A 26,981-nucleotide genomic window follows, 5' to 3' on the forward strand; every position below is an offset into this window, starting at 1 on the left:
AAAGAGTAAGAGTGATACAACAACTAACGAGAAGAAAGATGACAAGAGCAGAAAACGAGAGATGAATAATGCGTGGGGGAGGAGAGAAAATACTTGGAAGGGTGGACAGGGGGATAACCCGACTTAGGGGTGCAGTGCAGCGGGAGAAGGAGGGAGGGAAGTGAGTCCGGACTCACGGCCCTATGGATATGTATCCGCGGGCTTATATAGTCACTTTTATAACTAATCCGTTACTATGATCACATACGCGGGCGCGCGAATGTTCTGCTCGATCTAGGCTCTCTTCCCTTCGAATTAATTTCCTATCTCGATCCTTTGCTCCTTCTTATCTCTCTTCTCGTGTATGAAAGCTTCTAATTTTGGAATCAGCACACAAGAACTATTTTATTCTCACATACTTAATATATTACAAAATATCATACTCGAAAATATCTACACATATGTATGTTTCTTTAAATGCGATAATGATAATGCTTCTCCTCGAAATGTATGTATATGCACGGCTAAGATTATTGGCAAAATATTATTGCAAATGCAAATCTAAAGAGTTTTATATACAAAAAAAGTCTAGCGAATCAAAACTTAAAATACTTTTTAAGCTAATACTTTTTAATGCAAAATTTTTATTTACACACATAGAAAAATATATAATTTGTTTTATTAAGTAATGTTTATTTTATTCACAAAAATATTTTTAATAACAAAATTAAGATAAAAGATATTGAAAAATACAGCATGACATTTCAAACAATTGCGCGCCTGTATGCTGGCCAAAAAAACTCAGTTTTAATAAATTGCAAATGCAAATCTAAAGTGTTTTATATACAAAAAAAAAGTCTAGCGAATCAAAACTTAAAATACTTTTTAAGCTAATACTTTTTAATGCAAAATTTTTATTTACACACATAGAAAAATATATAATTTGTTTTATTAAGTAATGTTTATTTTATTCACAAAAATATTTTTAATAACAAAATTAAGATAAAAGATATTGAAAAATACAGCATGACATTTCAAACAATTGCGCGCTTGTATGCTGGCCAAAAAAAATTCAGTTTTAATCAATTATCTAACTAAAAAGTAAAAATGGACATTGTTTTATTTTACTTATACGTACGTTGTCTTAGATATGTATATCAATTGATGTTCTGATTTGGTACACGTGCACTAATAGAATGAATCTTTTTGTCTCGATGCTTTTTCTACTTGACCCACGTGTTATACGTGGACGTAGATAAAAGGAAATGAAACGAATTATTTTTTTCGGGTGAGAGTGAATGGCGAAATTCGGGAAAAATGCAATTTTTTACCTTTATCGGATAACAGAATTATTAGAAGAAATGGACGAATCTTCTCTCGATTTAAAATAAAAGTGAAAATTTGAAAAGAATCCATTGATAACAGATGATAACGAATCATATAACGCGTGTTTGTTTTACTCTGTCTTTAGATTTATGGAGCCTGAAGGTAAAATGCATCTGCATTGCTCTCGAATTACATCGAATCCTTACATGTGCGTCTCATGGACATTAACTGTCGATGTCGAGCAGCGACAATAATAATTTTCTTATATTTAACAATATCCCAGTGAGAAAAGATCTATCGAATCGACATCAAATTGTCGTCGAATTGATGTAAATTACATCGATTCGATGTCAATTTGATGTCGATTTGATGATTATTTTTCACTGAGTATATATCTATGTAACAAGAAATACAGCCGCAATGTGATTTAAGAATTATAAATTAAGGACAAAATTATAAATGTGGCAGCAATCAGAAATCTTTTAATTATATACATATAATAATATACATATTACACTTATATATTATATACTATATATTATATACTTGAAATATATCGTTATTTTAATGTTAATTAAATTCTTTTCCATTATGTATCTTTATCTTATTAATTACCAATCAATAATGATGTGACAATTATAAACATTCCCTGATGTAAACAATTATTCATTATTCAAGAGAATCTCTCAAATTGAAAGTTGATTCTAAAATCTATTCTTTGAGAAATGCAAGACATTGATTTGCTCGGACGCGTGATTAATATCCTGTGTAATTTCGTCACGGTAATATGCGCGTGTATGATAATGTATGCTGCTCCCCAATATTAGAAAGATCACGACCAGAGAAAAAAAGATACAAGCATTCCAACATTTATCCGGATATAGAAAAGCCATGACATTTTATGTGTATACGCCGAAATCATCAATTATATTAATCCTCGCGTACATCGAGTTTCTCGAATTCTAAAGATGGCGATATGCGATCATGATTAATAGAAGCTATTTGTGTATATCTTCTCCTTATATCCTTTGCGTTGATAAAGTCACACGAAAAAATCTATTAAAATATCTAATATTATAATTATATTATAAAAATAAAATGTACTTACAAATATGTGTATATGTCATTTAAAAATATTATTTAAAATATATTTCATATATTTAATATTATTTAATATATTTAATATAAAAACATTACGCGCACACGCACGCACGCACACACACACCTTACATATATATGTGTACGTGCGTATGTGTATATTTCAGCATAATTTTTATAAACTAGAAGTTATACACGATCATTTTTTTCAATGATCGTAAAATATTCTTTCGACGATATGGGATGTAAACATTTTTTAACTAATATTTCATTATTTTTCAATAATTGACAAATTTATATTTATTACGCTATTTTACTTTTTTAATAAATGTTAAATTCAAATATTTGATTCAAACTTTAAAAATAAATTTTAAAATGCGAATTTATAATATGGCGATTATGGTAAATTCTGTGTAATTTTTTATGATAAAAATTGTAATGTAATAGTTTTTATTAGTACTGCACTTGAATCTGAAATCAAATTCTGAAAATAACCAATCAAATTTATATAAAATATAATTTACGAAATATAAAAATCGAAATTTTCTTTTATTATTAAAAGAGAATGTTACTCTGTTTTTACTAAAATGTTTGTCGTGTTTTTTTCTTAAAAAAAAGATAAAATTTAAAAAATCGTGACAGTACTAATATACCATTCTAATAAAAATATTTCTGTCGCTATGTCAAAGAGAAAGTGAGAAGGGAAGAAAGAGAATAAAAAAAGATAAGTGTAAGTTTGATAAAAATTGAAATGCGAAGGCAGCAAAATAGATAGATCTTTCCCGCCCTTTCTACTGTTGCGCGTGGGCTTATCCTTTATATAAACCTATCTACACGTATAATACGAATTGACTATTATTTTGTAAAAGAAACAATGCTTTTCTCAATATTAATGAATATTTGATATCAAAAATTTTATTAACAATATATATACAACTTATCTTTATATAAAAAAAAAGATAGTTATTATATAAAAAAAAAGTCGCCTCTCTTAATAAACTAAGTTTACTTCTTAGGCGCGCCATAAGCATCTGGCATCCGTTCTATCGTGTATCTGTGTTGAGATACGTACATTATTGGCACACCCGATATCTTCCGTAATCTTTTTTTCAAATCTTTATCATTGGTCGCCACGATATAACACTTGTGCTAAAATAATAACACAATGCACAATTCAATGTTCTTATCTATAATATTACTCAAAGTAAATTTATATTACCATTGTCAAATGCAAAATATTCATTAATAATTGTGTTGTAATAAGATTCCACAGTCTATACTTACTTGCGTCACTCTATTCACAAGACAGTCATCTGCATAGGTTCCTTTATGCATACATTTTAATCTTTCAAATCGTGGATCCTTGATAATTCTCAATGCCAATTTATACTTTTGCCCAAGCTTCTCCAATTCACCCATTACACAATCTGTTATATATGGTATACACTTTGCATAGAGGCATTCCATCATATTTTGTATAATATCCAATTTGTTTTTAATGGAAAAGTTAATAAAGTTTGTGTCAATTAAAATATGATATGGCGGCCCAAGTTGTGTGTTATATTGGAAAAATAATGCAGAGGACTGTTGTGGCCTGAAATCATAAATATATAGTTTTATAATTTAATTATATAAGAAAAATAATTTGGTGATAATCTTTCACAATGTCATGCAAAGATACTTTTATTAAAATTAATGTAAATATTGTCAAGATTAAATGTAACATTAAAAATGTAATATATACTTACGTTTCTGTAATTTTTATCTTAGTCTGATCTTCTTTCGGAGTTTTCTTGGATGGCAATCGTTTTTCTGGCTTTCTACAAAAAATTTATTTCTTATTTTTTTCGGTGTATTTTTATAAATATATAACAATAAAAATTTGTTAAAAATTACATAAATACATAAACTTACATTCGTGAATCACTCAGACTAATCATCCTCTTCATCTGAGCAAATTTCTGCATCACAACCTTACGTGTTTTCTTATTTTTCGGCTATAACCCATAATTAATTTTAAGTTGATTATAGAATTTTGAAAAATAACGATGTACAAAATATTAAAAAGGTCGAAATACAATATAATCTCAACAATTCATAAATTTAAGGTTAAACAACTTTTAACTTATTTGATAAAATATATATTTGTTTTAATCATAAAAAAAATATATTTTTACCATTGTAATATATTTCCTTGTATATATTTATAAGATGTATAAATAATAAAACTGTAATCTTCAACTATCCCACGTTTACATTGATGTATAAAGGTAAAAGATTTTTCCTAACCTAATACCTAACGCAGGATTCACACTTCGGGCTTCGGGTGCGTTCAAGGAAACGTTGTTCGCGCTAAAAATGTAAATATCCCTAAAGTCATTCTACAATAATCACATCGCAGCGTTGCAAACGTGTAAGCGCCGTGCTATCCAATCAGCGTCAAGTTAGCTTGACGCTGATTGGACCAATGACGTTAATGGATTCACACTGCGTTCAACAGTACACAAAAATTAAGATTAAAGATTGAAGATTGAAATTTGACCAATTAAGACAAAACAATTTTAGTTGCCTTTGTTCTGATTAGTCAAATTCTAATCTTTAATCTTCAATCTTCAATTTTTAATGCGTAGTCTGATACGGGCTTTAGGCTTACTACGTCTATTGTAGACCCGGCCTTATGGACTGCGCACATTTACGCATGCGCACAATTTACAACTTGCCCTCTATCGGAACTTTTGGTCCGCAAGTAGAGAGCAGAGTAGACGAGACGCCATTTGCTTGGTTGATCTAGCTCGGTGTTTTTCGGGAGAGCTTGAGATTACTGAAAAGGAGAAAATGCCGAAGAAATCGAATAAATCCTGGGGTGGTCGCAACGGCCGAGGAAATAATCTTTCCGAGGATAAGCATTACTTTGGTGAGTTATCAATTTTCCGTTCCTTTATCTTAATTTTATGGCTCGTTTAACATCGTGCAGCAGATCGTTTGTAAGTGCGTAGTACTCCTTTCAATGGATGCTGTTAACTTTTATCGATATAGCAATTTTTCTAATTTAATCGGTTGTACTTGCTTGCTATTTTTTTTTATATCCGAAACTTGAGGTCAGAAAAGTAAAATGTACACGTGGCATATTGAATTTACATTTTGAATTTTCCATATTTACTCTCGTTCTCATATCATTGCACATTCACTATTTCCCATATTATTTCCATATTTTTCATTAAGAATTTTCATATTTACGTATATAGTTTACATAAAAATTTTCTTTTACATGTATGAATTAATAAATCTTATCTATGACTCCTTTGTTTCAATGCTCTACATGGCTCATGATCTATGATATCAATGCTTTATACTTCATCTTTATTGTTTCATCTTCAATGTTCTTCGGACTCTTCTTAGCTTAGGAATTTGTTGCATTTCAATTTTGATTTTCACACATGCTCTGCTTCAGTTACTCATTCTCAATTCCAACTTGCTCTTTCATTACATTGCACATTCAAATTCCAAAACTTCTTTTCATATTTAGTCATAAAGCATTTCAGCTCTACTTCTCTTAGTATCTGTTCCTTATCATCTCTCGTTTCTTTCTAAGTAGCTGCAGCTATCTATCTTATCACACTAGATATGTAACGCAACCTTATTAGCATTCTAACCCTTTATCTTCTGCAATCATATCTTTTATCACTATATATGATAGATTTTATAATATATTCACCATTATTCTCTTTTCATAAAATTATTTTTATTTATTTATTGATCAAGCATTATACCAGCTTGAGAGCTGGTGCTCTACTTTTTGGAACAACAAAATGTACCATGTTCTTAACTTTATTTATGATCATATTGTAATTTGTTGCACAATAAAGATTATTATTATATGTATAGATGATTAACTTAATTGAAGTAAAAATGCTAAATTAATTTATAAATAAATATCTTAGATAAAATAGAAAATGTTTGTATGTGTTGAATAAGTATATTATAATTTATTATTGTTAGTATAATATAATATACAAATTTGATACACTCATTTATTTTTATTATTTAAGAAAATATTAAAATACTAGACACAAAAAGAATCAGTGTATGTCTTATTTATTTTAAAATTGTTGAAACATAATATTAAATGCTTATAACACTTAAAATAACTATTTTACAATTAAGTATATAAACTTTTATATATTTCAACTATTATATATCTACTTATAGGCCATGATGATCGTATGGGAAGAAATGGAGGACATCATCTCGAGGGAACCAGACCTCGTGTATCGTTTAAAACACATAGGCCCAACCCTAGAGAAATATCACGCAACGCAGTACTGGCAAGCTTAGATGAGGATATTCCAATGACAGGCAACTGTAATAACAATAATAGACTAACAAGACAAGTGGTTATTACTTCGAGAGATAGAAGAGACAGGATGTGGCAAAGAACAATTTCTCGAGGAAGAAATAGCCCTCTACCAAACAGGAACTTCAAGGGGGGTCAATCTGGTTCTAGAATGCAAACACTTCCAATAGGAGAATCCAATTGGTATAGAATTAGTGTAAGTAATTTTATTACAGCATAATGTATGCAATTATAAAGTTTTAAAATAAGTTTCTACTTTTGATATTGCTTGTATATTGCAGATACCATATGGACATAAATATGAAAAAGATTACGTTTTAAGAACGTTATTAAACTACATGGCGCCTGAAGTGTTCATTCCAATAACGGTAAGTATATATTTTTTTAATTATATTTTACTCAATATACTTATTCTAATATGATAAACTTAAAAATACTTGATAAACATTAGCATAATTTAAAATTTTTTTTAATCCTTTACAACTATATTCAACAATTATAACATTAAAAAAGTGAGTAATTATATAAGATTTATGCAATTCGTCTTCTGAGGTCATAATTCAATGTCAAATTTGATTGTAATAAGAGCAAAAGCTTTATATTTCATAATAGGGATGTATATTATGATAATGGTAAATAGAATGCATTTTTTAAATCTTTGTTGCTTTGTTAAAGTCAATAATTTGTTACAGTATAAAATAATGGGGAATGAAGCTAGTTTCTATGTTGACGATCACAAGACAGCAACTGCATTACTAAATTGTGATCGCAAAATAACAATGACGGATGGCTTTAAACTACAAGTGAGAGCAAAACCAGGATTTCCACAATGTGAAATTGATGACAAATTGAAGGAACGATTAAAACAAGCTATGTCCAAGAGATATGTGCAAGAAACAAACGCTTTGGATTTATCAAAATTTCATCGAGATCCTGGTTAGAAATTATTACAAATTCATAAATTTATTAAAAATAATAATATTATCTTAAAGACTTATTATTAACTAATGCAAACATTAAAAGATTATATGCATGTTGTTTACAGATCTAGTTGGTGATTACTTTTGTGCATTATTCCGCCCTGCAATGTTAATGACTGTGTTAGATATCGTAGGCGAACACATACCTACTTTGGAAGCCTTAAACTTAGAAGGCAATAAGTTGCAGAACATTGATAGACTCAGCGTGCTAAGTAAAAAATTTTCAAACTTGAAGATTCTTTACATCAGTGATAACAAGGTGAGTATAACTGCATGTACTGATTGTACACTACATTTGGCTCTACCATATAACATTATAAATTATATGTATATAGCTCAAGGATATCTATCAAATAGATGCTATTAAAGACCTAAAATTGGAGGAATTAAAATTAATTGGAAACCCCCTCTGTAACAAGTATAAGTCTCGGCAAAATGACTATATTAGGTAATATATTATTCTAACTTGATCTTTTTTTTCATTGAGAAACACAGTATTGAAAAAAAACTAATATTATTTGACAGACAACATCACAAAAATCATTGTTGTATTTATACATATTTACATATTTATATTTTATACTATTTATAAAATTAGAGATTCTCAAAAATTCTAGACTAATTTTAATAACAGTTGAACATATATTAAATATGTATAATTATATATATATATATATATAATTAACAATTAAAAATATGTATAAAAGATAAGTAAAAATGCATGTTTTCCTAACATCCTTAGATATCAATCTTACACAGAATTTGAATTTCTTCTAGTGAAACATTATTGCATGAATTAACTGCATGAGTAAATTTATTTCAAATATTTTTTATTAGATTATTCATATACTTTTTTTTATTTAATAATAAAGTATATGTATGTTTCTGTTATTATACGATTAACATGGAACTTGCGGGCTTTTCTTTCTCGACCATAGCGACGTCCGGAGACGGTTCCCGAGACTGCTGCGTCTGGTGAGTATTTTATACACTATTACATATATATGTATTCGAAGATGTTTGTTATGTTTCCCCTCATGTACACGCAAATAAATTTTTGTTACATCGTTCGAAAGGACGGTACGGAATTACCACGACCAATCGTATTCGACGTGGTTGACGAGGCTGCTAAAGTACCACCATCGCAAAGAATGTTTGTTGCTGATGGAAAAGCACAGGAAATTGCAAGCCAATTTTTGCAACAGTATTTCACAGTATTTGACAGTGAGAACCGCCAACCTCTACTTGACGCATACGACGAACATGCGTGCTTTAGTATGACAATAAGCACTTTCCATAATAATAAGTAAGTACTTGAAATGAATATTACATTCTTTTATTAATTAATATTTTTATATAACATTTTTCTTTTAATTTTAATTTTCTTTTAATTTAATTATCATATTATTGTAACAAATATATTCTTAATATTGAATATTTGAAAATGTTTACAAAATAAATTTTCTTTTGTAAGTAGATCAAACGGGTATCTCACGGAGAACCGAAACTTGTTCCGGATATATGATACGGTTAGAAGACAGAAATTATTGAAGCATGGTAGATTACCTGTAGTTTCTTTCATATCAGAAATGCCACGAACAAAGCATTTCCTGGATACCTTTACCATGGACATTGCTCTTGCTACAGTAAGTTATTATGCTAAAGGTTACAACAATGATTCATATTATTACATGTTAAATATTAAGCAATATGAAAATAAATTTATATTGCAATTTATTTCTTATTTGTTTACAGCAAGTAATGATGTTCATCACGATAACAGGCTATTTTCAAGAACTTGATAACAAAGAACAGCCTATTCGTCACTTCAATCGAACATTTATAATTGTTCCGGAAAATAGCGGATATTGTATTCGCAATGAGCAGTTACATATTAGTCAGCCGCCTGAGGCGCAACTGAAACAACTAAATCAGCAACTAAATAGCCAACCGACCCAACCAGAGGCGTCGGAGCTATTGCCACAAACATCCACGCAAACAGTGAAGCCTATAGTTTCAGAATTAAGCGAGGATATAAAACAGCAGATGACAATGACGTTGAGTCAGCAAACGAACATGAATTTGGAATGGAGTCTAAAATGTTTACAAGAAACACAGTGGAACTACGATAATGCAGTCTCTGCATTTCAAGAGTTCTTCAAACGCGGTCAAATACCATCGGAAGCGTTTACAAAATAATATCTATGTAAGTAAAAGAATTTCTCACTGTGATAAAAAATACAGACTTCGTAATATCATTCATGTTCTTTTGCTTACTTTTGGCATGCATATTTTCGACGCATGCATATTTTTGTTTTGCATCAAAACTTGAAGACAAATGTTAGGTTAAACGTATTAAAAAAATTATTTAGAATCCATCTTGTTTTCATTTAGATTAAAAGAGATGCTCATAATACATGCAAGAGAAAATTTGTTAAAAAACCAAGCAGAATCTTAATATAAGAAGGAAAATGTAAGTTTTAATTTTTTTAAAGTGGTTTTTAACAAATTTTTGATGTAATACTTATACTATTTAGCAGTACCAATGAAAACATAAAACTATAACTATAAATTTTTAATGGAATTATTTATCAAATAATTTCCTATCTAAAAAAAAGCTCAGTTATATTTATAAGAAAATTGGCAAGAGAAACTAAATGATGAATAAATATATGTGATAAAATTATAATTAAAAAAAAAATCTTTTTGGATATGAATGATGAAGTTATTTCTAATAAAATATTAGAAAATGACTAACTGAAAATATCACAATATCACATTCATGTAGTTTTAATTGATACTGCTATATTGATAAGCATGTATGTATGTGTACACTATCATCAAAAATATAAACAATGAAAATTATCATAAAAAGAAAGATTACAAGTGTGTCTGATTATGAAACAAGCCGGATACTATCATACTCTAATTAATATAGAAAAACACTGTTATATATTAAGTGATTTTAATATTTTGTAGATATTTTCGATCTTCAGATTTTGATGCATAAAAAAAGAAAAAAAAAAAGAAAAATTTCATTACTTTATAGAAAGTAGATACATATAAATTTTATATTAAAATATAAACATTTAAGTCGGCAAGTTAGTATGTAATATTTAGATAGTATAAATACCAAAATATTTTTTGGTATGTAACCAAATTGCCAATAGTTATTAATCTTTCTTATAACATTCTGTTAGGCGTTTAAAGTATGTATAATTATTATAAGTTCTAATATATATCAATCAATCTTTTTTACATGAAGTAAACAAAAATTATACTTCATGCTTTTATACTGTTAGTTCATTTATGCTTTATGTATATACAGTGACGATAGATATCACAGACAATTTAGATTTTAATTAATCATACAGGTAAGATGCAAATAAGATATTAGACTTTCCTTGGAAAAGGAATGAAAAAAAATTAGAGAACTCACACAAAAATATAAGACTTTGTGTTTTATAAAGAATTTTTTATAAAATTTTATAAAAAATTCTTAATAAAAAAAGTTATATAATCTTGCATACTATCTCTAAATAGATAAAAAAGAAACTTTGTATTTGCTAGAGGAGACTTTTCTTTGTATCTATCTAGCGTCACTGTATAGTTAACATAAGATCTTTATATATAGAAAAAAAATTAAATAGATACAGTTCCTTTAAAATTAAATTTCTTAAAGATAAAATATTACATTCTTGGTCTAATAGTATATCAGATTTTATTATGCGCACGAATTAATATTTACATATATTTAAGTTTATAGTCTGTAATAATTATTTAACAGAATTTTTTTTCTCCAAAAAAAAAATTCTAAAACTGCTAGTGCAATTTTCTAGAAGATACATATAGCGAACAGTTTCTCAAAATTGTCATTTCAATTACGTACGACAGTGCTCTTGCACTGTGTGAATAATTTTTTATATATCTTAAATAGTATTGTATATGCGATCCTTATTAAATCGTTATGCATATATCAGTTTAAGAAAGGCTCGATTACATATGTGAGTATAAATTATTTGTAGTATTCACTTTTAAATTCAATATTTTTTTTTATTTCGCGAAGTTTATATCACATGATTCGTATTAGCATGTGCGAAGCACAAAATTCAATGTGAATTTTGTCCCATTAAAAATGGTTCAGATTCTACGCACGCCAACGTACATCAATGGAAGAACGAAGAGCTAGAAACGAAAAAAAGAGCTAACATACAGGACGATATTTCAAATTTCAACTTCAGGATATCCTGATTTCTAATAAAACTCGAAGTCTAATAGGATTGATACATGCGATATATGACTGGGAGTCGAATCTATGCGGTTCGAATCCTAAATATCAGTTGGATGTATATCGCACTGTGAAGCGAGGAGAACGAGAAGAGCGATTCAGCTTTCTTTTGAAGGACATGGACCTCTACCATAATGAAGTGAACGATTGTACGAGATGCAGCAGTTGGTTGAGCAAGCACATTGCAACATTTTTACATCTTATGATATATGCACGCAGCTTATATCATCACGATGACATGTCTGCATTTATTCTACATGCTTGGAGAAGTAGAATTGACCTTTGGTGGTGTGTAAATATGTCATTAAATATATACTCAAATCACATATTTTTATTAATGACAAAAATCGCGTAGTAGCATCATGAATTATACTTGTCTAAGCAATGGAATGTTCAGAAAGAGACTAGAAATAATTTATACTCACATTTATACGTACAATCGAGTTTTTAATTTAAAAAAGTATATTGTATTTATTTTGGCATATATAAATAACGTGCGTGAAAAGAAAGGTATCAGATGTAATTGCACATAATCATAATATATAATCACGGATTATATAAAGAATCGGAAAATAAAACTACCTTTTTTATGTTTTATAAGCAACAAAAATGATTAATACCTTCATTTATAAGATCTGTATATGTAAATGAGAAAAAATCTGCTTATATCATAAATATTACATAAATAGTATTGTTCTTATTTCCAGAAGGAGAAATGTAGATATTTATTATTCATATTATTAATGTATTAAGTGATAAGGAAATGTGAATATTACATGAAACAATGTTACAAATACACATCTGTATAGTTAAAAAATTAAATCTTTGTATGAGCAATGTACTGTAATTATATAATGTTAATGAAAAAATACATGATTTTTTTAAGAAAATATTAGATTTATTATTATTTTTATTTATTATTTTTTTGTAGAAAATTTACAAGAACAATTACGTAATATAACATATGTAAAGAATGGTTTTATATATTAATTCTTAACATGATTACTTTATTAATTAATTATTAATTGCGTGTATTATATGTGTATGATTTTACACCTCGTTCGTCTTTAAAGCAGATAATTCTTCCTTTGTTATTCTTTTGAAAAAACCCACCTATAATCGATAAGTAGTAATTAATCATCCTAATGTATTTTGTGAAGAAGTAACAATATAGAAAATATCAGAGCTTACCAGACTTAATATAATAATAATAATATATAATAATATTAAACCCAATGAAACAGACATGAGCACAACCCACAATTGTAGTTTCTGCGTCTTTGCAGTATTATGAAATTCCGTCGTAAGATTTATATTATGCCTGTAATGTATATAAACTTTTAAATATAGTTTATTTTCTAGATTTCACTACAGTTAATAGTAATTTATTATGACAATACTCGCCTAGCGTCTACGCTAGAAATCCTATTTGCCGGACGTATAATTTCAATGTAAGCATCCGTGTTGAATTTTACAATCTTTGTTTCATCCGATAATTCGAAATTGTCTTGAAATTATCATAAAAAAATATGCGTGATAATAATTTTATATTGAAAACTACACGGAATGCATAATTGTTAATAAACAATACATATAAATACATATAGTTTATAATTTATTTTTATAGTAGTAAATATATCATATATATATATATATATATTTTTTTTTTCATATAATTTATACTGTAAAATTTTTTCCGTATACCATACTTTTTTCTCATTCAAGATTCCATACCTTTGAGCTTTGTGGCATTGAGAATTAATCTCATCACTAATTTTCCGACATCCTGTCGCGTTTTTAACGCACTGAGATCGCAGTACACCGTTGAACAATTTACACCGTATGTTGAACAGTTCAAATATACAATATCGCTTTCTCGTATTGTCAGATTACTGTTTGAAACTTCTGCTTTTACTGTTCTCGCATTATAGAACGTTTGGAATATATGGGCCGCTATAGTCGTACGATCGTGCACATCTCTCTTGAACATATCATGCGTTACATTTGGCAGTGTTTCATTATTATTATCCAAATTGTACGCGTATAAATCGGATACCGTTTCCTCTCGAAGTTCATTTTGTTGCATATCTATTAAATCTATCCCGTTTGATAAACAGTTATAATATTTTCCAGATACATATATCTGAAAAAAATATTTTAAATATTTTTGAAATTTAAATGAATTTAAATATATTTTTTAAAAATAATATTATGACACAAATAATTGTGATAATTTTATACATACTGCGTATAATATACTGACCCGCGGTTTATATAAGAACACTAAAGAGCCTGAGTCTTCTGTGCCAGCTGGTACGTTGACAATAAGTCGCGCTTCGTCTATAGACGTCGCACCAAATTTCAATATCTGATAAGTATGCTGAAACGTTATATTTAATTGATCCTTATCCAAATTAGGTAAATAATAACTTTCCTCAACCGGTTTCCTGTAACATAATGTATCTCTGTTATTTTCTATTATACAAAATATTTTTTTTCTCTTTTTTGAAAAGATACAAACCCGTTTAATGATAAGGATGCCTCGCTATATAAAGTAAGCGAAGATTTAATCATTTGCATCCCATGATTTACGCTACGAGTTTGTATTTCCGCAAAGAACTCCAGAATACGTCCATGCAATGAACTGTCGGTCAAATGTCTCATATCCAGATCCAATTTTACAATTTTCTGCAAAAAAGAAGAAAAAGATACTGATAAATTTTTTGAAAAAAAATTTTTTAATATATTCTATTATTTTCTTTCTTATTAATCTTGACACTTATCATTTACTCGAAATAATCGACAAAACGAGCGCTCTATTTTTATCATTAACATTTACCTGTTCATTCTTTTCGAGCGGATTATCAACTTTGCAAATAACTATCAAGGTATCTCCTTCTGTGTCCTCTTCGCAAAATGGTAAAATACTACGCAATACTATGTTTTCCGGGAAGGTAAATACAATTTTCGTAAGATATGCCGGCTCAGCTCGATTTTCCAAGTGTATTTCCAACGTGATATCATTAGAACCAATCACCCACGAATTATTTTCCCTATATTTTGTATTTCAATAGGATATATAATTGTGAACCAACACACAAACTTTTGAAGAAAATTCAATATTACATTCGACTATAAATACTTGCCTGACTCCTTGGAATTTAACTATTGCAGATATATTGGAATTACAAACTCTGTCCTCCCCGCATCCAATGTCGAAGGGAAGCAAAAGCGTTTGTGCGTTTTTCGATTTACCGCTTCTGCTCTCAACGGGACATATTTTGCAGAATTCACGTGCAGACGATTCGTTATATGTAAAATCGTGTGTTGCATAAATAGTGATCGGTTCGATGAAATCTTGAATATTATCCTGCAATGAATATATTATTTTTGTCAGAAAAAATACGTTTTAATAAATATTATTAAAACAATCATAAATGAACGACGTTGAACGTATAGATGTTTCATACCGAAAGTGTAATATTGGTATCCACACACATTTGAATGGAAGACTCTTCTGAGAATAATTCTAATGATGTTTCTTTGGTACGTTTATATTTTTTGTCCACAGTAAGAGAAATCTTAAAAGCTATAAATTATAAATTGAAAAAACGTATGTATATATCATTGTAATAAAAAAGAAATAATATATTATTATAATAATAACTTAACACTTTTATGTAACATACCACGTGTCTTTGCCGTGTCATAACCATGATAATCGACGCATATTGCAATAAAAAAGAGGCTGACGTATCTTTGTAAGGTGCTTGGATCGGTGTAAATAGTTAAATTTGTTTTTACGACGGGTTTACTCCGAAGTACTACGACATGTCCTGATTTATACGCGCCTATTGCGACGTCTGCGTATCTACGTTGCAAATAATTAAACATGAAATTTTAAAAGAATTTCAATATTATTTCATCTTTAAAAAGCACAGATAAAATTATATAGCAAGAAGTGTTGAATCTATATAAAGATACGACGAATTTATATGCTATTTTTTTATTTTTCGAGGCCTTTGATACAAAAAAGATATCACTAATTTTTATTGTCCATTTTAATATAAAGAGTAATAAAGTTTAATACAAAATTGAAAAAGAATCAAAGATATTTCATTAACTGCTATCGTTATAATTTTGAATTCAAGGATTGATTCTTTATATACATTTATTTATATTCAGTTTTAACAACAATTTACTATAAAATATAAATAGTAAGTTTATATAGATTTTTCAGCTAAAAAAACATAATTTACAAAAAAGCATGCTACAAAATTTAAATTTGCACAATGATTTACCAACCCATTGTTATCTATATCGATTGGCTCTGATATCGAAAATCCAAACGTTCGGATGTTCACCGGAAGATTATGATGTGATTGCATCGTGATTCTTTGCGACACGAGAGGTCTTACTTTGTCCTTTAAACTTGCATCGCCATTATAAATGTAAATTACTCCAGATTCCTCCCAAGGTGCACCTACGATAATATCTAGAATTCGATGAATAGCGTGTCATTACGGATTCATTATAAATCAAGGAAATGACTTGAAATTTTAATTATAGGCATATAATAATCACCGCTGAAACCATCTCCGTCTAAATCGCCACTCGCTACTGCATAACCGAACAGTGCATCCTCGGTGGCGCCTTCTAAAACCGCAGCCGCTTCGAATTCTCTCTGTATCAAAATAAATTTAATGATAAAATTTCCTGTATAGTATCAGAAAAGTTTGATACTCTTTTATATCGAATATATTCGCACTTAATTTCTGAGAGATCAATATAATTAATCTAATTTAAGAATCGAGGCAATAAAGTATTAAGATTCTCGTTTAAAAATGGAAACCTGGAGTTCGTGTATATATAATAAAGTATTTTTTACCTTTAAGCTACCCAAATATATATGAACTCTGCCGTTATCATTTCCCCAATGCGGTGCTCCGATTACGAGATCGCATAGACCGTCCTTGTTTAAATCACCCGTAGCCAAACTTGCTCCGAAAAATTCGCCGATGTCAGTGCCCCAGAGACGCGCGATCATAGAATTTTTATCCGGATCAATTACAGCGACCTATTGTGTTAAATGCATTTAATATCGCAATTTTTATTGCCACAAATATCTCTCATGTCTCTATAAAATATTAAGGAATGTTTTACCTGTCCCACGTAATCCCATCCTGGATCTGCGCAGGCATAAAGAGATCGATTTCGATCAAAATAGTATCCTGATGTCACCGCGAAGCCTGATGAAAATAATAGCTTAATTAAAATCCATTTAATCATAATAGAAATTTTATTTTATGTTTAGAGTCATACCAAACTGCGATAAATTATCGTTTATTGGTATATCCGTAGTTTCCGTATATGTCTCAAGAAAATTGCGTGTCTTGAAACGTGCTATATTGATACTACCGATGATATCGTCATTTGGTCTCCCTACGATACGACTTATCACTTCTTCATCCTGATGATTAAATTACTTTATCATTAATGCGTATATGGAAATTTAATGGAAATATTAGTGACAAAAGTTTAACAAAATAAGACCTTTGTATTGTATATGAAAAATGAAGATATATTAATATAAAAATTACAACACAAATAATATTATTATCATACCCGCAATGATGCAAAGATAACGGAGAAACCGTGGATTGGATCAAACCATGTATTTTTGCTGTAATCTAATGTATTTAATATTAATATTTTTTGTGTTAATTTAGTAGTATTTTAATAGCATTATTTAATATTTATTTAATAATATTATAATATTAATATCTTTTCTTTAATGAGTATTTTTTAATTAATTTATATATATATATATATATATATATATATATATATATATATATATATATAATGCACGCGCAAAAGATTCAACTATACAAGCCATAGAGAGGAATAAAAAATGACAGAGGAGTAAATACCAAAATGTTCAATTTCAGACATTTCTGCATTTAATTTTGTCGACGATATCTGATCGCTATAGCACATGCCCTGCATAGTCTCTACATATGTATTACTATTGAGTATAATATTCATAATTGTTCGTGGTGCACATATCTATAATGAAATAAATAATTAAAGTCATATATATCACAAAGGCAGGATATGTATTCAAATTTATTTATTTTTCTTTATACCGTAAGGAAACCACTGCTTCTTTCTATCGACATCGCGCCACCGAACCAGGACTGTTTCTTCTTTATATATCCGCGCATACCAAGTTGACGTATATATATTTCTTCATCCTTGATTACAGCCGGTTCGATCTCTATACATGGGCCTGGTAAGCCGCACCGATAAACCACACCGGGTTCGTTTAGAAATTTCAAGTTCATTCGATCACGCGATGGTCGTGTATAATTTCCACGGGGTGCTCCTACGAGCACCCTGTTAAAATAAGATAAATAATTGTTTTTATGTGCTTCCATAAAAATAATAGAAAATATCTTCTAAACATATAATTAGTAATTAATATATAAAGTAATTAGAGTTGACAAAATTTTATTATTAATGTATATAAGTAATAAAAGACCAAAAAGAGAAAGGGAGAGATAAATACATAGACATCTAAAAAAATAGATTTTTAAATCGTTTTAAAATTATTTACATATAATATTATATAATAATATATATAATCTTATCTCTCTTATTATTTTTTAGTCTTATTTCTCTTCATATCATTGTGCTCATAAGTATACGTAATATGAATTGATATACATTACCAAGAAGAATTCTTCTGCGATTCATGATGTAGCAGGACCGAGTAACCGAAATAACTCCGTTCGAATCTTGTGTGTAGATATTCGTGTGCATTAGTCGCATTATTCGGATATAATATTGGATGATTTGTATCAATGTTATACGCAGAGACGATTAAAAGATTGGAGATTAATATAATTTTCATTGTCATCACAGTGAAACACTTAATCTATGAGCTTTTATACTGAAAATAAATAATAATTCCGTACATTTGTGTTACGCGTCACTGATATAAAACAATTTTACTATCTTTTTTTTAATCTTCTAATTATAAATATGAATAATAAAATGTAAGATTATTTTTTATAATATATGTGTGACTAGATGACGCAGAATTTAGCAAACCATAGTATAAGTTGTCACTGACTAACTTGGATGAAATAGTATGACTGTGATCAGAAGAACAGGAAGGACAATGATAAGACAATCACCACACATTGCATTAGGTCATTCGTCATTTATCAACATTTTTAACTAATAATTAATAATTTTTTACTATACATATATATATATATATATATATATATATTGTGTACATGAACTATGAACCTATAATAATCTATAATTAAAAAGCTCAGTAGATTATATAAATAATTTGTATATTATACATTTATTTAAAAATATTTTATTTAAATAAATACAAAATTTTATTATTTAAAATAACTACCTATACATTTATACAATAAATATACATTTTCCATATTTATAGAAAATCAATTAACTACTATTATTAAATCAGATGAAACAATTTTACATAGTATTATATTAAACATAACAACACTATACAATATTTACAGACTAATTTATATAATATTTATGATACTTAAATAAATATCACACATATATATATATATATATATTGTATGTATAAACTAAATTTCTCTCTGTACTAAAATAAATAAATAATTTACAGTATACTAACCCGACTCATAGTTTAAAAATATTTTAACTTTAAAATAACTATATATATTAAATAACCTCAAGAATATCTTTTAATTTTGATCAAATAATTCCTTTCTGTTTGAAGTAAATTTCCTGTTCTTTTGCCGATCGTTCGTAAAACTTGTTTCTAGGATCTATTGCAGGCAATACTGGACACTGCAAATCAAATTAAAGAATTTGCAATATGTATATTGTTTATAAAATGCAATAACGATAGTGTTAATATGCATATATGTTAACATACTCCTGCATCCTTTCGCAATTCTATTGCTTGCATCATTTCTTCATTCAAATTTTTCTCTCTGTCTCCATGACTAGGATGTGATGATATCCATGATAGTTCTGGAGGTAATAGATGCATTTCCGTAAGCGTCCTCATTGTAGCCCAAAATACAACTGCTTCACGAATATCAATACAAGCCTGTATAAGAATAAATGTGCATATTAATCACAAATATAATTTTTTACAATATTTAATAAGTAATAGAGAGCATAAAACGTAATGAAACCATTTGCTATTAATATAACATTATATACCTTTGCAGCCAATTTAAGTCCTACTTCATCAGCTTCATTCTCCAAGACTCTACTATATGGGAGTTTGTACACGATACTCACAATTCGTTCTCCTATCATCTGAACTATAGCAGCCATTATGTCAGGAAATAATGCCCAAATTATTAATATTGGTATTGCTATCAAAAAATCCCATAATAACTGATCAGACAATGCCTCAAGCTGTTTAGATAGAAATCAGCAATTATAATTTTATTCCAGAGAAAATATATAATTAATATCTGACATTTTATAAAGTATTACTTACCGAATGTAAAAGCAATGAATGAGCCATTTCATGAGCTAAAACAATACCTAATTGATCATCATTTTCAATAATTTTCAAGATATCTAAGGAGACAAAGATATTTCCACCCTAAAAAATACAAAACAAGGATAAAAATAGTATCTGAAAATCAAATATATATTGCTCTATAATATTAATATATTTACTGGCAAGATATACGAGTTTGATAGTGGTGTATTAATAACAGTTAACGTCCACTTTGTATCTCTTATTGACTTTAAGTCTTTATTAGCTGCCAAAATTTTTTCAATCACCCTTAGAAGTCTTTTATAAGCTGGATGAGTCTTTGCTACCAAATCTTTTTTATGAGCCTCTAAATGCTGAAATAAGATTACATTATATAATACAAACTTGACAAATATTTGCAAATAACATCTCTCTCTAAATCTTTAATATATACTTTTTAAATATTTTATTGTTTATACTTACAACTTCAAGAACCATCTCTCCTAATTGTTTCTCCTGTTCTTTATTAAAAATTATAAATCTTGAACGTTTTGTCAATGGATCAGTTTCGAGATGTGTTATATAGTAAATAAATAATATAAGACCATACAGTCCAAAACAACCTTGTGAATAATTTCAAACAATAAATACATAATGATACAAAATTATTATAATAAAATTATTTAGCATTCATATGACCCTTACCTAAAATTATATTGCTCCTATCCTTGACCCATTGTTTGTATTCTTCCTTTTCTTTTTGGGACTTGCGTGTCCACCATTTCTTTATTGTGCGGCCCATCAGGAATGCACCAATGCGTAAAACAGGACGTAAGAACATAGCCACAAACGGTGGAATATGCAAGCTTTGTGTAGTGCGAAAATAGCATTTTTGCAATATTACACTCTGTAATTTTTTACACTCAACTGTATTTTGACTGATTGTGAGAAGTTTTTTACATTGCCAGGTACAGGAATGACTTCTTATAGGACGGATAATGAAATAGTTTATTGCATTTCGCTGAATGCTTCTCTGACACAAACTTCTTGATATGAGCAACATAATTTATACAAAAGTGTCAAAGCAGAAATAGTTTAAACCCAAGTTGTTTGTTCATTCACCGTGACACTGACGAGATAATAAACATCATTAGTCCTGAGTATATTTTCGTGACTGCCAAGAGAGCAAATTAAATATATGTAACAATATGTAATATTTAAAATTAAAAACAATGTGTAATATTCATTTCGTATATAATACGTAAATAATGTAAATATATAATCATTGAACATATTAATCTAGTGATTTTATTAGTAATCCCTGAAAGCGATACGCCCTCTGTGGACATTGAACTACATAGCCAATGTCCACGAATGTTCTCAATGGATAACGCATAATGTGTACAGTTTTGGTTGCGATCCGTGCTATGTCCACAAAATTTATTAACACATTTTGCTTATTCACTTTCACCTAAAAATAATTTGTTATTTTTCCACACTGACTATAATTTACTTTTAATATCAAATAACCAAGTATGTTGTCAATATTCTAATTAAGCCAATAATATCTTGATTTTTTTGTAATTCTTTTTCTTTTATTAAACGCTATTTTTACATTTTACATTTTACAAATTAAAACTTATTTTATATGAAAACAAAATTTTCTTTCAACAATTTAATAATTTAGAGTATTATATTGTTCTACAAATACAATAATAAACTATTAGATATCCATAGATTCAATTAAATGAAATAAAAATCAGATATATTATATGTATACGTATATATACAAAATTTTTTTAATTAGAGAAAAATGTTAATTTTTACTTATTTAAGTAAAAATTGTCCGAATTATATCGTGTTCGCTGTCATAATCGTAAAAATTTCATTAATTTTCATTACATATTATTTTAAAAAAGATAAAATAAAAAATAAAAGTTTTAATTTTTACTTGACCAGCATTTTAATTTATATAGCTAAAGCATTAGAGCTAAAAGAAGGTCCCCGGTAAATATTTAATCGTATAAATTCTTGTATTACTAATAAAAAAGTTGATGCGAGACACTTTTTATAACAACTAATCGTGATTTGAAAAAAAAATGAAAATTACTTATCAAAATTAATTAACCCAGCTCATTGTTGCAAGAGACTCTTATGTAACTATATATATATAATATATAAATACATATTTATAATATAATTTTATTTTATTTAATTACTGTAATTCTATTCATCAGTTGACTCATTTAATTCATCTACTTGTCGCTTTGAATTTACAATTTTAAGAGCAGGACGTTTGATATATTAATTTCGGGAAAAGAAACTTTATTAATTAATGTTAATTAATGCCGATTATACAATTGGTATACTTGTACGCGATTAGTAATATTTAATTCTAAACCTTGTAATATTTTACTTTAGAATATACTCATATTTTTGTGCCATCGATATCAATATCAATCGGCGAATGTCGCGGGGTTGTGCGCGCTTCGGTGGGCAGAAGGTCCCGACCGATCGATCTATGCCAGCGCGTATCGATTCGGATATGGATCCGCGGGTGGATCGTGATTGGCGGCTTCTCGCGGGGCGCGGTTTCGTCGGTTTGTTCGGGTGACCGACAAGATGGCCGGGAACGGAAAGGACCGCTTTGCTCGAGGCTCGTAGAGCGCTTGAATATGATTAAAAAATGGGCGCTCTGCGCCTCTGCCTATTGTCCGGCGGGTGTTGACCGGGTAACGAGGCCAGTATTTGGCCACGTACTTTTCTAGCCAGTTGGACCTACCTTTGTTGCTCCTGGCCATATTCATTCTGACTCGATTTTTAGCCAGAGATCGAAGAAGGAAAATAGATCTTTCCTATTGCCGGTTAATTATTATCGCCGGCAAATATAACGACCTATATTTCTTTAGGATCGTACGATATTATAATCGTTTTCTAGACGCGTTGTATATTATTCAGTCGTTTAAAGTCGCGAAAGATAATATAATCATGTATATACCGAAAAAATTATATTCTCGAAATATATGCTTTTATAAACTCTCCTTATAGATATATTCTTAATAAACGAGAATATTTTTTTCTTTACATAAACTTTTTTGACATATCTTATATATATAAGTTAAGTAAAACTATGTATATATATATATATATATATATATATATATATATATATATTTAACTTGTCAAATTTTTATTAAATAGTCAATGTCAACAATTTATAAAATTGTTTTTTTGTAATTATTGAAATTAATAATCTCAAATATTAAATAATATAATGATAAAGAAATACCCATTTTAGTATACATTTTTACATGTTAAGAATATCTAAAATTACTCTACTCTTTAGAAGATTTTTCCCTTAAACTAATATTAAGAAGAATTTTTTGATATCTATTTTAAAAGAAGATATTGTAAGTAAAATACCCTTAAGATGAGAATATAATTTTTTCGATGCATATAAAATATATTAGCATGTATGTTAACCCCTCTGTCGGCAGGTCATTAACATATGTATCTTTAAAATTGTTTTATAAAACTCATATTACAAATATATAATTGAAATAAATATTTTATGTATATTTCATTCATCATATTCATCATTATATTTTATAATACGTGTCTTGCATAAAATTGGAATAAATATTACATATTCTTATTCCTAAAATATTTTTCCTTTTCTTTCAATTTATATGTATAACTTTTCTATTTCAACAAAATTTTCTATTAAAAAAAATGAATAAAAAATATAAAATTTTATCTTACATATAATAAAGATACGAAAGAAATTTTTCTGATTTAAAATTGACTCAGAACTCACTAGAATACGTTATCCTGCCGTCCGAGGGTTAAAGCAACGGATTTATCTACAATCTACATCTCTATCTACCAGCATCTCTACATAAATTCGTTGCTTTAAAATATAATAAAAGCTTTTTGTCACTCACCGACACTGATGCGCAACAGCGGAGTTGTCGATATTGAAGCTATGTTATCTGTAACATACAAATATAAAATCCAAATTATAGCAGCGCTTAAAATAATTAATATTTGAGAATTTCTTATCGTACTCATTAAATTTATATTCGATGCGTACAAAAATAAGCAGATATCTAAATATTAAATAATTTTGTAAATTAAAAAAACTTTTCTTTTTAAATAGAAACTTTTATAAGATTTATACAAAAATCTTTATCTCTGAATTTCTTTTGATTAAATCATTCAACTAAAAGAATCGAATTATTTCGTATAAGGCATTTATTAATTAATATATAAATAATATTTACCCTGGGGTTGCTCCGTCGATGCAGGATGCCTCTCCTAGGCCTCCTCCTCCTCTCAGATTGTAAGGGATGTCAGGAACTATTGTTTTATACGCGCGATATACTTTTTTTGATTTGTTGAAACCGCACAAAAATAAAATTGCGCAATATTTTAAACCGTACAAAAGTAAAAACGCGCGATAGTTTGACGGCACTCCCGCACTTTTACGCGCGATACTTTGACGGCACTCCCGAATTTCGCAACGATCGAAAATTCAATTTCATCACGCGCGAGAATCATACTTGGAGTCGACAGGTCGAGCACAATCAAATTCCGACGAAAGAAAGAACAAAATCAGGATAAATGAACGAAAACATGATCACGATCGCGACGAAATCGAGACAAATGTCAAGAACAATAGCGCGCTATATGTCACTAAGGTCGAATGTTATTATTTTATTTCGGAGTCAATTTAAACGTACTTTAACACGTTAAGATTTATCGTAATGTTATTGCATATTATTCGTATTATTATTACGTATTATTATCGCGAGAAACGTGTACCGCGCGCTCGACCTCGAGGTGACCGAACGCAAGACGCACATGCCGGCGCCGGCGCCGACGTCGGAGTGAAAACACGTGCGCACACTACGTCCGCCCAAGTCGAAATGAATGACTCACCGCTGTTACGAATCGCGTACGCCGTGGTCTCCCCTCTCTTACCTCTTACTATGGAATGCGTGACGTCAAAGACAAGGTCGAGTATGCTCATTCATTCTCTCTTTCTTCTCGCGCCAGACAATAACAAATACGCACTATACTATGTGATACAATTTAACGCGATGAAATATGTACACAATTAAATGATTCTAAAATACATGTAAAATTCCTTAACTAAAATGATATTATTATTCGATTTAATGCGATATATTTAAAATACATGAAACGCGATTACGAAATGTGTAAAATACTTCAACGAAAGCAATCTTATAACATTTGCCATATAACTGTTTAACGATTTCTTTATTATATTCGTTGAAAATTATATCAATGATGTGAACAATTATTTGTAAAAATGATAGAAATTTATATTATAGATACCGGCATATATTTATAGACGTATAATAATTAAATATAAATTAATAATGAAAAATATGTACAAATTTACTGCCTGTACTTATTACATTTACTAAATATGTAATTATAGAAATTTGTCATAGTATATTAAATAGATATTCTCTCTTTCATCATAACTATTTAATTATTCATATATATTACGTATGTTTGTTTTTTTTCTGTCAAAGTAAAAGAGAGAACGAGAGAAAAGACCAGATATTCTATCACTTTATTCTATCACTAAAAATTAATTTATTAAAAACAATTTATTAATATTTTAATATTTGTTTATTATAAAAATGTTTTTTATTAGATGTGCCTGTTTTTATTATAGCTTATTCTATTTAATTTATTCGAATAAAATATGAATTTTTATTAATAAAATATTTTACATAAATATCGGCAATGTACTTCACGAGCAGTAATATATCTTAAAATGCTCGAAAATTCGCTTCTGAATGATTAGGAAAATATGTTTCGCAAAGAAGCTATCGCTACAATCGACGGGCGAACATCGAAGAGCGACACCTTCTTTGCGAAATATGTTCTTTTAATAATTCAGAAGTGAATTTTCGAGCATTTTCAGGTACATTATTGCTCGTGAAATAAGTACATTGCCGATATTTATGTAAAATATTTTATTAATAAAAATTGAACTTTTGAGGATATTAGAAAACACGTATTACTAATCGCGTACGAGTATGTCAATTGCATAATCGGCATTAATGATCAGTAATTAATAAAGTTTCTTTTCCCGAAATTAATGTATCAAACATATTCTGTTGTTAAAATTGTAAATTCAAAGCGACAAATAGATGAATTAAATGAGTTGCTCTTACGATTAAACTCAGAGCTAAACAGAAATATGAAATATCATAAAAACGTATTGATTGTAATATTTCTTTTTCTTCAAATTTATATGGTATTTTACTCACTGTGTACATTTATTATTTATTAATTATTTTTTTATTTTTAAATTACAACGATAAATACAATAACGATAGATTACAACATAAATATTATAAAAAGTATAAATAAACTCATGCTTTAGATTTTTTT

The 26,981-nt window shown here is 28.6% G+C and overlaps 4 protein-coding genes and 1 long non-coding RNA gene across 7 annotated transcripts; 1 reads left to right on the forward strand and 4 right to left on the reverse strand.

Moving 5' to 3' along the window:
* Positions 1 to 3,302: 3,302 nt before the first annotated feature.
* On the reverse strand, positions 3,303 to 4,743 carry Bka (FCF1 rRNA-processing protein Bka). The gene is made up of 5 exons (XM_072895676.1): positions 4,581 to 4,743; positions 4,318 to 4,400; positions 4,152 to 4,223; positions 3,688 to 3,997; positions 3,303 to 3,552 (listed from the first exon to the last, which is right to left on the reverse strand). The coding sequence occupies exons 1-5, from the start codon at positions 4,581 to 4,583 to the stop codon at positions 3,409 to 3,411; spliced, it is 612 nt and encodes a 203-aa protein (XP_072751777.1). The 5' UTR covers positions 4,584 to 4,743; the 3' UTR covers positions 3,303 to 3,408.
* Positions 4,744 to 5,159: 416 nt separating this feature from the next.
* On the forward strand, positions 5,160 to 12,416 carry LOC140667590 (nuclear RNA export factor 1). 2 transcript variants are annotated; one of them, XM_072895674.1, is made up of 10 exons: positions 5,160 to 5,317; positions 6,613 to 6,953; positions 7,039 to 7,125; positions 7,450 to 7,693; positions 7,803 to 7,996; positions 8,073 to 8,185; positions 8,676 to 8,712; positions 8,814 to 9,043; positions 9,212 to 9,383; positions 9,493 to 12,416. In XM_072895674.1, the coding sequence occupies exons 1-10, from the start codon at positions 5,239 to 5,241 to the stop codon at positions 9,934 to 9,936; spliced, it is 1,941 nt and encodes a 646-aa protein (XP_072751775.1). In that variant the 5' UTR covers positions 5,160 to 5,238; the 3' UTR covers positions 9,937 to 12,416. The 2 variants fall into 2 exon arrangements, with proteins under 2 accessions (XP_072751775.1, XP_072751776.1); XM_072895675.1 differs by having other exon boundaries at positions 9,215 to 9,383.
* A 533-nt stretch (positions 12,417 to 12,949) lies between these two features.
* Positions 12,950 to 19,200, reverse strand: LOC140667589 (integrin alpha-9). Of its 2 annotated transcripts, XM_072895671.1 has the most exons (19): positions 18,760 to 19,200; positions 18,175 to 18,424; positions 17,959 to 18,094; positions 17,651 to 17,715; positions 17,348 to 17,495; positions 17,189 to 17,274; positions 16,914 to 17,102; positions 16,610 to 16,709; positions 16,331 to 16,520; positions 15,715 to 15,896; positions 15,496 to 15,614; positions 15,172 to 15,395; positions 14,865 to 15,078; positions 14,547 to 14,713; positions 14,289 to 14,472; positions 13,760 to 14,168; positions 13,430 to 13,532; positions 13,217 to 13,346; positions 12,950 to 13,138 (listed from the first exon to the last, which is right to left on the reverse strand). In XM_072895671.1, exons 1-19 carry the CDS (start codon positions 18,945 to 18,947, stop codon positions 13,076 to 13,078), a joined length of 3,147 nt encoding a protein of 1,048 aa, XP_072751772.1. In that variant the 5' UTR covers positions 18,948 to 19,200; the 3' UTR covers positions 12,950 to 13,075. The 2 variants fall into 2 exon arrangements, with proteins under 2 accessions (XP_072751772.1, XP_072751774.1); XM_072895673.1 differs by lacking the exons at positions 12,950 to 13,138; positions 13,430 to 13,532 and having other exon boundaries at positions 18,760 to 19,199.
* Positions 19,201 to 19,657: 457 nt separating this feature from the next.
* LOC140667639 (metalloendopeptidase OMA1, mitochondrial-like) lies at positions 19,658 to 21,866 on the reverse strand. Its single transcript, XM_072895778.1, has 7 exons — positions 21,252 to 21,866; positions 21,030 to 21,169; positions 20,747 to 20,920; positions 20,562 to 20,669; positions 20,276 to 20,476; positions 19,983 to 20,159; positions 19,658 to 19,894 (listed from the first exon to the last, which is right to left on the reverse strand). Exons 1-7 carry the CDS (start codon positions 21,607 to 21,609, stop codon positions 19,799 to 19,801), a joined length of 1,254 nt encoding a protein of 417 aa, XP_072751879.1. The 5' UTR covers positions 21,610 to 21,866; the 3' UTR covers positions 19,658 to 19,798.
* Positions 21,867 to 23,838: 1,972 nt separating this feature from the next.
* Positions 23,839 to 25,457, reverse strand: LOC140668010 (uncharacterized). Its single transcript, XR_012047104.1, has 2 exons — positions 24,830 to 25,457; positions 23,839 to 24,538 (listed from the first exon to the last, which is right to left on the reverse strand). It is a non-coding gene; the product is annotated as an uncharacterized lncRNA (long non-coding RNA).
* Between the last annotated feature and the right edge of the window lie 1,524 nt (positions 25,458 to 26,981).

Source organism: Anoplolepis gracilipes, chromosome 7 (assembly GCF_047496725.1).
Source record: "Anoplolepis gracilipes chromosome 7, ASM4749672v1, whole genome shotgun sequence".
NCBI classification, from domain to species: Eukaryota; Metazoa; Arthropoda; class Insecta; order Hymenoptera; family Formicidae; genus Anoplolepis; species Anoplolepis gracilipes.